The sequence below is a fragment of the Thamnophis elegans genome, unplaced genomic scaffold, assembly GCF_009769535.1.
Source record: "Thamnophis elegans isolate rThaEle1 unplaced genomic scaffold, rThaEle1.pri scaffold_85_arrow_ctg1, whole genome shotgun sequence".
NCBI classification, from domain to species: Eukaryota; Metazoa; Chordata; class Lepidosauria; order Squamata; family Colubridae; genus Thamnophis; species Thamnophis elegans.
The window spans coordinates 241,559-255,000 of NW_022473910.1; the positions used below are offsets into that span (position 1 = coordinate 241,559).

The 13,442-nt window shown below is 55.1% G+C and overlaps 1 protein-coding gene across 1 annotated transcript in view; it reads right to left on the minus strand.

Annotated features, from left to right (window-relative positions):
• Positions 1-7,522: 7,522 nt before the first annotated feature.
• The window catches only part of LOC116523665, a 7,277-nt gene continuing 1,357 nt past the window's right edge, over positions 7,523-13,442 (minus strand). The window contains exon 1 of the mRNA XM_032238792.1: positions 7,523-13,442. This exon is cut by the window's right edge and continues 1,357 nt beyond it. Coding sequence (XP_032094683.1) covers positions 7,523-13,442 — 5,920 coding nt within the window.

Genomic DNA, 13,442 nt, shown 5'->3' on the forward strand with positions numbered 1-13,442 from the left:
AGTTGCCAAGATTGGGAAAGGCTGTTCTGGAGGTTGAGACACATTTAATTCCTCTTTCAATTCTTCTTTCAACGGCACTCCCGTGGTTTTTCTCGTGCAGATTTCTTCTGTTGAATGAAGACCCCCCCAGCGCTTGGTCTTTCCCTGGGGAAATAATTAGGGAGCTGAAGAAGTTCCCCGTGGCCCAATTGGCAAGCAGAGACCTCACAATCTGCTTGAGCCAAGTTTATTTGTGCCTTTTGTATGCAGGAGCTACAAACTGCCTTTGCATAGTTTTATCATGAATGCTGCTGACCAGTATTGATGTCAAAGGCCAGCGTTGCACGGGTGACACTTTCCACATGAGATAACAGAGTGGCCGTCAGCACTACAGCTAGAGCCCCAATCATAAGTTGAGGACGGTCTGCATCCAGCCTGTTGCTAGTCCTCATTAAAGCCTACAAGTAGGGTGCTGTGAAACTTCCCTTGGAGGCTGACTCAATCTTTCTCCTCCGCAGCTTCCCGCCCTCTGGACAGAAGCTCCCTGTGACCACCGAAGGAGAAACGTGGTTCCCTTCGCTCCCTCTTCTCCACCCAACCCCCACCCTCCCACCCCCGGACCCCCAAGATGGCTGTGAGGTCGCCCAAGGCTGAGCACTGACCCCTCCCTGCCCAACGCAATAAATCCATTGAGGTGCACGGCCTTCGCGTGGCATCTTCTCTTGGGCCGTTGGGGAGTATTTTCAAGGGGCTTCCAGAGATCATCAGGAGGTCCCTCAAAATCCAGGTGCGGCCAGAAGACACCATCACAGGCTGCCCAGCTCTGCAAAATGCAGCCAGCCAGCCTCTGTGCCCAGGGGCAGAATGAAGCCAAAAAGGCCATGCCAAGAGGGCTTGTCTGGGGCAGAAACCTCTCCAGGTTGGGGACAACTTGGACTCCACCTGCCTCACCTGCCTGGGCTGGGACACCCCAAGCAAGGCAGTTGCCAAAAAGAGAAGATGTTGTTTTTCACCCCTTGAATCAATGTCTTTGGAGACTCTCAGTCCTCCAGGCCAGGAGACAGGGAGTGAGAGGGGGGGAAAGAGGAGAGAGGGAGTGAGAGAGGGGGAAAGAGGAGAGAGGGAGTGAGAGAGGGGGAAAGAGGAGAGAGGGAGTGAGAGAGGGGGAAAGAGGAGAGAGGGAGTGAGGGAGGGGGAATTGAGGTGGGGGGATGATGCAAGAGAGAGAGAGAGAGAAGGAGAGAGGAGGTGGGAGAAAGAGAAGAGACAGGGGGGAGAGAGAAGGAGAGGGGTAAGGGAAAGGGGGCAAGAGAGAGAGAAGGAGAGAGGAGTGGGAGAGAGGAGAAGAGGGGGGTGAAAGAGGGAGGGGCTGATGAGAGAGAGAGAGAGAGAGAAGGAGAGAGGAGGTGGGAGAAAGAGAAGAGAGAGGGGGAAGAGAGAAGGAGAGGGGTAAGGGAAAGGGGGAGCGAGAGGGAGGGGCAAGAGAGAGAGAAGGAGAGAGGGGTGGGAGAGAGGAGAAGAGGGGGGTGAAAGAGGGAGGGGCTGATGAGAGAGAGAGAGAGAGAGAGAGAATGGCCAGTGAAGCTAAAAGGGCAGCCAGATGTGGGCTCTTCCCTAGATGCTGCGCCCTGAATTTAGATATGACGAGTCTCACTTCTGTGGCCAATGAGGGGACCCCTTTGCCTCCTCAACAAGCCCTTTTTGGCCACTTTCTCCAGTGGCCGGTGGGCTCTCTCCAGCTGTGGGGGTGGCGGCCTCTGCAATCAGGTTGGCAGTTGGGTGGGGGCCAGCGGGAGGGTGGGCTTCGTGAGGCCCAAACTTTCAATCCGCGCCCACCTGCAGGGCTTCCGTAAGGAGAAGCGTAAACCTGGCTTGTTTATTTTTAAACCATCTTTTCCTCCTCCGGTGAAACGCTGGCAGAAGCTCTTCACACCTCCCTCTCCTTCTTGGGGAAACTTCCTGCTGAGGCGGTTGTGGGGTCTCCTCCCAGGATGACACTGTGGCTCCCCAAATCCTCCACATCAGCAGGGGGTTCTCGGCTTGCCAATCTCAGCCCCGGAAGGTGGGGGGGTCCTCCCAGAAGGAAGGGGGCGCAATAGCCAAGAGAAGAGCTTGGAGGGGCAGGCCTTGGGGGTCCGAAGCATTGCCTTGGGGACTGAAACGTAGGAAGAACGGCTGCAGGAATTGGGTCTCTCCAGAGAAAAAGAGGACTGGGGGGGGAGGGACATGAAAGCAGGACTCCAGTATTTGAGGGGCTGCCACAAAGAGGAGGGGCTCAACCCCCAAAGCCCCTGAAGGCAGGACAAGAAGCAATGGGTGGGAACTAATCCAGTAGAGACGCAACCCCGAAATAAGGAGAAATTCCCTTCTAACTCTGCAATTTCGTTATTGAGTTATGGTAGTGCAGTAGTTAGAATGCCCACTGCCAGCAGTTGGATCCTGACCAGCTCAAGGTTGACTCAGCCGTCCATCTTTCTGAGGTGGGTCAAATGAGGACCCAGATGGTTGAGGGCAAGAGGCTGACTCTGTAAACTGCTTAGAGAGGGGCTGCAAAGCACTGCGAAGCGGTATGTAAGTCTTGTGCTATTGCAATATTTCCCTTCATTCCTTCTCTCTCTCTCTCTGTCTCTCTCTCTCTCTCTGTCTCTGTCTCTGTCTCTCTCTCTCTCTCTCTCTCTCCCTCCCTCCCTCCCTCCCTCCCTCCCTCTCTCCCTCCCGCCCTCCCTCCCTTCTTTCCTTTTCCCTTTTCTCTCTTTTTCCTTCCTCTGAGCCTTGGTGGTACAGTGGTTAGAATGCAGTGTTGCTGACTAACTCACCATTCCCACAGCCAGGAGTTCAATCCTGACTGGCTCCAGGTTGACTCAGCCTTCTGTCCTTCCGAGGTGGGTCAAATGAGGACCTGGATTGTTGGGGGCAAGAGGCTGACTCTGTAAACCGCTTACAGAGGGCTGGAAAGCCATGTGAAGCGGTATATAACTCTAAGTGCTATTGATATCTATCTTCCTTCCTTCCTTCCTTCCTTCCTTCCTTCCTTCCTTCCTTCCTTCCTGTTATAATGCAGTATTGCAGGCTAACTCTGCCCACAGCCAGCTGTTCGATCCTGACCAGTTCAAAACTGACTCAGCCTTCCCTCCTTCCGAGGTGGATAAAATGAGACCCAGATTGTTGGGGGCAAGAGGCTGACTCTATAAACCGCTTAGAGAGGGCCGTAAAGCACTGGGAAGTGGAATATAAGTCTAAGGGCTATTGCTCCCCCTGTTTCAGACGCAACTCCCAAGTGTGTGTGTGTGGTGGGGGGTGAACAATGGAAAGGCATGGAGATGCCCAGATATTTGGGGTGCCTGAGGCACACAGAATGAGGAGCCATTGCAGAGGTGGGATTCAGCAGGTTCTGACCAGTTCTGGAGAACCGATAGTGGAAATTTTGAGTAGTTTGGCGAACTGGTAAATACCACCGCATCTATTCTCTGCCTCCTGAGTCCCAGCTGATTGGGAGGGAATGGGGATTTTGCAGTATCCTTCCCCTGCCACGCCCACCAAGCGACGCCCACAGAAGCAGTAGTAAAGGAATGTGAATCCCACCACTGAGCCATTGGGAGGGACTTGGAAACTCAGGGGGGGGTGGCTGGAAAAGAGGGTTTCTTCCCCCTTTGAGAGAACATCAGTGATTCCCTCCAGGGTCAAAGAAACCGAGGGGAGATGCAATGTTGTCATATAACTCCTTGTGTAGGTGTGGCGGTCACCCATGGCCCAGTGCATAACAGGGCATGCGCAGCCACGCTGAACCACACAGGAAAAAACCAGTCCCAAAAGATAAAACATCCTGACCAAGATATGACCATATATAGACAGAACTTCCCTGAGCAGTAGATTAGCAATTGTAGTTTGACAGGCTGTCTTAAATCACATGCTGATTGCTCCTCCTGCCTTTGTCCTATCTCAATAAAAGGGTCTACCAGACCCCAATCTGGGTCGCCTCATCCCAAGAAAGCTCGTGTCCGTGTCTTTTCTCAACATTGGCCTCATGGGAGAACCACGGGTACTTCACAATGCAAAGAGAGAGGGAGGTGAAGAGAAACCCCCCCCCAGGTATCGCCGAATATCTGGAGAGGCCATTAAGAGGCGAAATGCAACACGCATGGCCACCTCAGTCTCATTTCAAAGTGCACGCTTAAAAAGTTTAATGGATATTTTTTAAAATAACACCAACTATTTACACACCCACGGCCGCTCCAAAGAGAAGCTACGCCGGCTTCTCGTCCTGGCTCTCTGGGGAGCTCCAGAGCTCCTTCCGCCTCAACCGGATCCTTTCTTTCAGGTTGCGGAACTGCTCCCCATGGGGAAGAGGGCCCGTGGGCCTGCCTGGTGGGGCTGCGGCCTCAGAAAACCCCCCGCCTCCTGGTGGGTCCTCAAGGCGAGGCACCTCCCTCCTTGCAGCTTGGTATTCTCGGGGGCTCAGTCTTAAAAGGCCCCTTCCTGGGGAGCCCTCCCTGTTTTGGGCGGACCCCCAAGCGGTGGGCTGCCCAGCCCTGTAGTCCTGTTCTGCTTGAGGAAGGGGCTGGTGGGTGGTCCTCTCAAACCGGGGGGGTTCCTCCCTTCTCCTATATAGTCTCCCCTCCCTCGTTTTGGCTGCCTCTTGAGCGGCCGGCTGCCCTTCACTGCTGGAGGTGCCGCTGCTGTCCCTCCCTTCTCTGCTGCTGGAGGAACTCTCCCCACGGCCACTGGTGTCCAAGTCCCTCTTGCCAGGCCTCATTTTCCTTCTGCCGAGTCCCCGCGTCTTGCCTCCAGCCCCCCTCTCAGCTGCCCTTTCTAGGCCTTGGACCTTGAGATTCTGCCTCTTTCTGGCCACCGAAGTCGCGGTTGAGGTCTTGAGCCCAGTCCGATCCCAGGCCAAAGCTCCTTCTGGCCCCCGGATCTTGTTCTGGGCATAGTCCTCTGAGGAGGACCCGCTCGCTTTCTCATGTGTGGAGAAGGAGCCCGTGGAAGTGTGGCCTCTGTGGTGGAAGCCCGGTCGTCCAGTGGGAAAGGTCTGTCTCTGGGGGACATGAGTCCCACCTACCCTGGGAGTCCCTTCTCTGTCCTCCTGTGTCCAGGTTGTCAACCAGCAGCCCTGGCTATGAAGCCAAACGTCCATCCCCTGTTTCAAGGCGAGCTTCCTCTCCAGAATCGATCCAATGATAGAGAGACCTTTGATCTTCTCCTTCCTGGAGCTGGATGACGCGCTTTTACTCTGTGGTCTTGAGCTGGCTTCAGCCTTCCATGAAGACCCTTCTGAGGGCCTCTCCTCCATGGTCAGATGGCTGTCCTCCTTCTCCTCCTCCTCCTCCATGGTGAGACTTTCGCTATTCATGTCTTCAGTGGCCCAGTCCCCTATTCTGTCCCACTCCCATTCCGTGCTGAACTGGGACTGGTCTTCTAAAGACGTCGGGTTTTGTTCCCTTGATTGCTGGTCTGGGGTCTGAGGAACATCTCTGATGACCAGACTGCTGCCATCCTCGTACCCGCTCTCTGCTCCTGTTTCTGACCGAAGCCAATCAGACGGGGGAGCTGGCAATTCGCTTCCTGCTTCCAAAGAAGATACAGCTGAGAAGTTCTTGCTTGATAGCTTTGAGAGTTCAGAACCTTCACTTGAAGCCTCACCAGTTACCTGGGAAGCTTCGTGGTCCTGCTGGTCCAGAGTGATGGTACTCAGGTTAAGTGATGGAGGAGGTGCAGGTGGCTCCCTGTAAGCCCAATCCTTAGGCTCTCCAGTACATGGAGCTGCAGACCGCAGTGGTCTTTCACCTCCAACACCCTGTCCTTGTTCTGGTGGAGACTCTTTCTGAAGAAGTGGCTTCTCCTCAACTAGTTGGCCACTCAACCGCTGCCGGTGCTTTCTGCCCACCTGCCGGATGAGTCCCACCTCCACCTCCTCATAGGTGGAATATGAGGAGATGACACAGGCAGGAAGTACGAAGGAACTCAAGGCTCTCTGGACAACGTGGGACCTGAGCAGAAGGTTGGTTGCCACCTCAGAAGGTTTGAGAAGGTTCTCCTGCTCTGGGAGATGATCCTGTACTATGCTTCCTGCACGACGGGTCTTTTTCTGGGTCTCATGGTCTTCCTGAGATGCTACGGACTTGGCTCTTGCATCTCTGGCCATGGGGGAAGCTTCCTCTCTCTGCTCCCACTTCTGACCCACCTCTCTTTCACAAACTGTAGCGCCACACTCATAGGGAGAACGGGTCACCAGCTGCATTCCTGGGTGTCTCACTCCCGATGGAGATGCACTGCGTCTTACCATTCCTTCCATGCCGCGTTCCAGCTGCCGCGAGAAGCTCTCTTTATCCCAGAGCAAATGCTCGATGGAACTGCTTGGCATGGATTCTGCACCGCCCTCCCTAGAGACAAACTCTGAGGGGTGGGAAACTTGGCGTTCCCTAGAGGCGTCATCATACTTGTCATAGCTGGATTGAGGAGGAAGCGGTGATGGGCTTCCATAATCTTTTGGCTCAGAAAAAGCGAGCCAGTCCTGCGTCGGGCTTCCCTGCTGCAACAGGATGTGTGGGACCTTCAGCTCTGGTGATGAAGATCTTCCTGTAGAGCTGGGGGCTCTGGCTTCACCTTCTTCAAGTTGCATCTTCTGGCTGCTTCCTCCCTCTGATGCCTCCAAGGCAGGAAGAGCATTTGGAGAAGAGGAACAGGTAGACACCCAGGAGCCAATTCTTCCTCCAGGCTCCAATTGGAGTCGCACTTCAGACCGGTAGGTTTGGAGGCTCTTCGGTGAGCCTGAGTGAGAGTCCAGTTCGGCCTCTGTAAGAAAATGGACTCTGGGTTGTTTATGGTAGCTATGAAATCTGGACTGGGGCAGAAATGCCCGGAAGGACTCTTGGGTCTGTTGGGGAGCTTCTCCTGCGAAGGAGGCTGCCGAGTGGCCCATTGTGTCTTGCGCCCAAGTCCTGCCACCCATCCTCTTTCTCTCTGAAGTTGGGGGGTCCTCCGCCATGGGGCTCAGTCTGCCGGTGACCTGGCAGCTCCCACTTCCACCGTGCGTTCCTTCTCCTGCTGGAGGTCGTCTCTCTGCAGCTGTGACCCACTGCGGATGCAGCTCAGAGAGTCTCCCCTCCTCTCCTGCTAACAGGGCCCCCATCTCTGCATTTCCTCCCTCTTTGCCCGAGGGGCCGTCCGAAGGGATGGCTTCTTTGGATGCAGCCTCTGAACTCAGAGTTGATGACCTCCTGCCATCAGCAAGGCTCCTATCCTTGATGGGGTGTGGCTTCTCCCCATGTGGCCCCCCAGGAAACTCACTCTCTTCAGCAGCTGCTGTGACTTCAGCATCCTTCGCTTTCCCACCCACTGTGCTCTCTGCCACGGCTCGCTCTCCTTCCGCGGCCAGTGAAATCTCAGAGGTGGGACTCCGTGTGGTCTCTGATTTAGGAGACGTCGCGTTCTCACTCTCTTCTTCATCTTGTGGGAGTTTGCTGGCTCTGGCCCTTTCTCCTGTGGCTTGTGGCATGTCAACAACTTCTCCTGTGCTCTGTAGCTCAACCAATCCTTCTGTAGCTCAGGAACCTTTGCTGGTAATGGATGTTTCTTCAGCTGACGGTGGACTATTGATGCCTAATTCCTCCGTGGATTCTTCGGTGGCATGAAGGCTGTCCGAAGCAACATCCTCTGGTCCAACTTTTAGGCCATGGACAGTGGTGCTTTCCTCTTCTGCAGCCCCATGGATCCCTTCCTCTTCCATCTGTAGAGAACCAGTACCTGGGGAGTATCTTCCATTCTCTGCTGCAGCATCTCCCCCCAAGATGGTCTCCGTTGCCCTGCTTTCTTCTGCTGTCTGTGGGGTCTCATATGACACATTCACATTCCATGGGCCTGACGGGCCTTTTGCCTCCGTAGACCATGGAGTCTCAGTGGCCACCAAATCATCAATCTGCAATCCGGCCACATTGGCTTCTTCGGCAGCTTGCAGACTCTTACTCAGAGTAGTTGTTACTTTAGGTGTCTCCTCCTCAATGGCTTCTAGCCTCTTACTTGTGATGTTGACTTCTTCTGAGGCTGATGGACTCTGTGGGTGGGTAGTGGACATGGTTACGGATTGAGGACTTTCAACCCGAGGGCTGGTTTTTGTGGGGTGCTGTGGAGTCTTGGAAGAAAACCCGTTTTCTTTTTCTGTGTCTGGCGAGTGTCTGTGGCTTTCTTCTTTGTCCCCACCAGTGGAGATGATTTCTTCTGGAGACTCTGGCATTCCACCAGCAAGGGTCAGTTTTTCCATCTCTGCGGCCTTGGTGCTAACACTGCCTCTTTTGGAGTCTTGGGGGGTCTCACTCACCTCTTCCTTTGTCGCTTGTTGGCTTTCCGCCAAGAGTTTCATTTCATCATCTTGAAGGATGCTTTCCTCAGGGGTGGCACCATCTTCCTTCACGGTCTCCAGATGCTCCCCAACCGATCCCTGGTCAGCTCGTGGCTTAGGAAGAGGTGGGCAGAAAGCCGAGAGAGATTTCTGCACAATTCGTGGCAAGCCCCACTCGTGACAAATCTTCTTGTGTAGGATGTGGAATTCCAGAAGGTCTTTGGCCTCAGCTTGAGAAGTTATCTGGTTGGGTCCCTCACCATTTATGGCTGAGGTTGACTCTGGTGGCCGAGTGGTGCTTGTGGGGCCCCTCTCACTGTGAAGAGACTCAGGAAGCAAAATGTCAGGGATTGTCCTGGACTGGAAGCTAATTTCTGTTGACTTTCTCCTGAGGTGTGTTTTGAGGTGCTCTTTCTTGGCAACATGATCGGATCTTTCCTTTTCCTGACCGGGCTGTGGCCTTCTGGCTGGGGTGGTGGAAGAGAACGCCCGTAGAGAGTCCAGGACTTTCTTTGGGAGTCTCCACTGCTGATGGGTGATTATCCTCTTCAGGCTTTCCTCCAAATTCTTCTGGGAATGCAGAGGGAGGAAACGTGGCCTTTGAACCTGGATTTTCACGTCTGGACCTGCCTTCTTTGGGGGACAGACTGGTCCAAGGGAAGGGGGTGCAAAAGCTTGCAGAGATCTCTGGATGACAACAGGCAGTCCCCACTGGTGCTGGAGTCTCTTCTTGATATGATACTCCAGGACTTCCTTTTCCTCGTCTTGTAGGTACGGCGTCTCCAACACCTGGAAATGGAAGGTGTGATTCCTGCTTGGCCGTGAAGAAGAGGCTGATGAAGTCATCTTTGGAAGCGATTCTGCTGGCTGTTTCCACTGCTGATTCTTTGGTCCCTCCAAAAGTTCCTTAGTGGGGGGAGCCGGAGCCTTCATCGGGGCTCTTGGGAGGAAGATCTTTAAAGACTGGTGGATCTTTTTGGGCAGCCCCCACCTCTGTAGCAGTTTCCGCCTCTGAAGGTGGTGCTCCAAGTGGGTTTGGGTGTTGGGGGGTAGAAAATGCACCTCATGCAGCAAAATGTGGGTGTTGGTCTCTACCGTGTGGGGGCTGGGGCACAAGGGAGCTCTTGACATGAAGCGCTCCATGGACCTTTGGACAAGAATCGGGCAGCTCCACATGTGCTGTATCCTTTTCTTCTTGATGTGGTCCTCTAGGGCTTCTCTGTCCTCCATCTGGAGGAAGAACATCTGCGTCTCTGAGAAATCCGCCTGTGGCAGCCTGGGCCTGGGGAATGGGGAGGTAAATGGGGGCATCATTCCGGCAAGGGCCTCCCTGTATCTCAGGCCAATCCCCCACAAGAAAGCAAAACGGTTTCTCTGGACCACCCACTCCAAGCGATCCTTGTCTTCTGGAGACACAGTAAGCGGGGAAAGATTGCGAGGCCGTAGCAGCCCCTGGCCAGAAAGGATCGGCTTAGGAAGGGGCTGCTTTGAATAGACATCCGCAAGGCCAAGGGAGGCCTTGGCAACAGTTGGAAGAACCCCGTAGTGGACCTCCAAATGTTTCTTAGCCAGATGAATCTGTAGCCTCCTCAGGTTCAGAGGGTCCAAAGTCCCTAATACATCACTTTTCCTCCCGGGGGCCCGTTCCGTGCTCTGTGCTCCTCCAGGCCAACCTACTGAAGGAGTCTCCAAGCTAGGACCTCTGGGGAGGTTCCTCCAGGTTTGATCAAGATGGGACGTTAGTGGCCTCTCCGCCTCAGCATCATCACCTGTTGGGCAGAGCATCCCGAGGGATTTTAATGCCTTCCTGGGTAGCCCCCATCGCCGCTGGAAGTTTATCTTCTGGACATGGAACTCCAAGCGGCTGTAGACAACTTGGGGAAGGAAAGATGGCTCCTGGTGCATAACATGGACATCAGTTGGGTTCCTTTGTGGGGTGGGGGGCATTGGAAGTTCTTGCATGAAGGCCTTCATCGATTTCTGGACAAGAACCGGGAGGCCCCAAGCATGGTGGATCTTCTTCTTCACAACATGACATTCTAGCCCTTGCCTTTCCTGCTCCTGGAGGAAGGATGTTTGGACCTCTGAGAATTCAATGCTGGTCCCTCTCAGCCTGAAAGGCTTGGAGAATGGCGCGAAGGGCAAAGCACTCAGAACATCCACGTAGCTCATTCCCAAGTTCCACAAGGATAGGAGATGGTGGCAACGAATGGCCATTTCGATCCGCTCCACCTCCCCTGCATGGAAGAAGGACAGGGAGGAGGATCGGGGCTGCCACATTCTGAGGCCAGGAGGGATCTGCTTGGGGAGGCGTTGCCTTGAAGAGCTCCGGGTCCAGGCAATATTTGGGACTGCTTCCAACTGGACCTCTACGTTCTTCTTACACAAGTAGATTTGAAGTTGATTCACCTCTTTGGCGTCTATTTTAGACAGAACCTCAGCCCGCTGTGGGGTGCCCTCCACTGAGCCAGCAGTTCCCATGTCCCCTCCTGGTTGGAAATACCCCAAATCCAGAGCGGGGTGCTCAGAAACAGCCCCCTGGCCACAACAGTAGGGGGAAATGTCCCCATCCTCACTGCTCCTCATGTCAGACGGGCTTAACTCAGGCCGAGGATGGAGAAGCTTAAGGGACTCTAGAGCTTTTGCTGGCAAATGCCACTGTCGCTGTAGATGCCACCTCTGGATGTGGGATTCCAGGTGGGTGCAGGTGCTCGGAGGAAGGAAGGCTGGGACCTTGCATAGGATGCGGGCACAGCTGTCCGTCTTCTGAAGGCTCGGCTGGGCAGGAGCTCTGTCCATAAAGCCTTGCAGGGATTTCTGGATGAGTCTGGGGAAGCCCCATCCGTGCTCCAGCCTCTTCTTCCTGACGTGCAATTCTAGGGCCTCTCGGACCTCCGCTTGCAGAGAGAGGACCTGCTCCTCGGAGAGCTCTTCTCCTCCGGGTCTTCTGTGGCTGGAGGGCAGCTTGGGCTGCAGGGCAGCTATGGCTCCCGTGTAGGCCCTGCCCAGGCCCCAAAGGGAGGCCAAGCGGTGGCGCAAAATGCCCAGCTCCAACCGGTCAATGTCTTCGGCGTGCACGAAGGGCAGGAGCTTTCTGCGTGGCTGTGGGGTCCAGGAGCTCGGGGAAGCCGGTTTGGGGAGGGGGGCTCTGGAAGGAGGGAGACGCTGCCAGGACTGCCTGGCCACCCCTGGGAAGACCCCCGTATGCACCTCCACACACTTCTTAAGGGAGAACATCTGGATCCTTTTCTCCACCTCACCACTAAAGAACAGGGTCTCGGACGGGGACATCTCTTCTGGAGATGGGTGATGAGGTGCCTTCTCCCCATTGGTGGCCACTGCTTCAGAGGTCCCCAGGCCCACCTGACTCTGATCTACCTCTTGCATTTCCTTGGACTGAGGACCAGTGATGGACTCGACCCCCAGCCCCTTCATGGCTTCTAGCACCCTCTTGGGCAACCCCCACTGATGCTGATGCTTTCTTCTATGGATATGGAGCTCCAGGAACCGGCGGGAATCTTGAGGGAGGAAGGTCAACTCCTCGTGTAGAATCTGCACTTGAGACACACTGTGTGGGGAGAGTGGGGAGGGAACTCCTCCCATGAAGCCCCTGAGCGACCTCCGGATCACGTCCGGCAGCCCCCACTCGTGTTGCAGCCACTTCCTGCGGATGTGTCCTTCAAAGGTTCCTCTGACATTCTCCTGGAGGAAGAGGGTCTTCACTTCTAAGAAGACCAAGCGATCTGCCAATCTGGGCTGGAGAGGACGCTCCTCAGGTGGTCTTGGCATCATCCCTCCCAGGGCTTCGAGGTACTGGGTGGTCAGGCCCCAGAGGAACATCAGCCATTTGTGCTTCAGGGTCTGCTCAATCTGGTCCACATCTTCTGGGCGTTCAAAGGGCAAGAAACGGCAACGTGGCTGGAGGAAGTTATGGCCAGGAGGGATCAGCTTGGGCAGGGGCTTCCTTGGTGTGGAGGTTGCATGCTGCCAAGAGAGTCTGGCCACTGTAGGCATCACCCCCAGCAATATCTCCATGTGCTTCTTCTCCAGAGAGACCTTCACCTCCTCCAGGGCTTTCCCCTGTGGTGGCAGGTGGAAGACCTCCAGCTGACGTGGAGAAGAAGCCGTCCTCCTTCTTGGCTCCTTCACCTCTTGACGTGGGCCTGAGACCACTGCCATCTCTGAGCCAAGCATCTTCAATGGCTCCCGGAGCCTCCTGGGCAGGTGCCATCTCTGCAGCACGACTCTTTTCCTCATGTTCTTCTCTAGCTCATGTAGGTTGGCATCCCCGAGGAAAGTGATTTCAGCTGGGAGGGTGATCACCTCGGTGTGCCCTGCAACGTGCCAGCGTGGGGCAGTTGGCAAAAACAACTGCAGGGATTTCTTGACGAGACTCACCAGCCCCCAGGTGTGCTGCATCTTCTTCCTTCTGACATGCCACTCCAGATCTTCCCGGGTTCCTTGGCTGATGAAGACTGTATCTGATGAGCTGATATCCAACCCAAGGGCCCTTCTGGGTAAGGGAGGAGGGGGGACCTGAAATTCAACACCTGTGAACATGTGGGAGAGGGACTTTTGGTACAAAGTGACCACCCCCCACTTGCGAGCCAAGTCCTTGTGCCTGATGTTAAGTTCAACACGCTCCAGGGCCATCATCTCCACGAAGCAGAGTTCCTTGGGTCGCAGCTGCAAAGTCCTTGTCCCAGGGGAGATAATTCTGGGGAGGGCGCCGTCTTCTCTGTCTCGGAGAGAAGCCATCTGAAGCAGCGTGGAAAACGGACCAGGCTCTCCCAGGTGAATCTTGAGAGCTTTTTGGGCCACGTGCTTCCGAAGGGCTTGGGGGAGCTTGTGGAGACCTGAATCCATCACAGAAGGTGACCTCCTTGCAACCTTCTCCTCCTCGCTCTCTGTGTCCATCTCCTCTACACTGGGGGGCATTGGCATGAACATCTGGAGAGACTTCATCACCCTTTGGGGAACCCCCCACTGCCTCTCAATGATCTTCCTCTTGATGTGGTCCTCCAGCTTCCGGTTGGCCTCCAAGGGGACGAAAGGCAACATGCTTCTTGAGGCCACCTTGACGTCCACTCGGGGACCCTTTGGGGTGGCAGGGCTGAAGGGTGCGGCT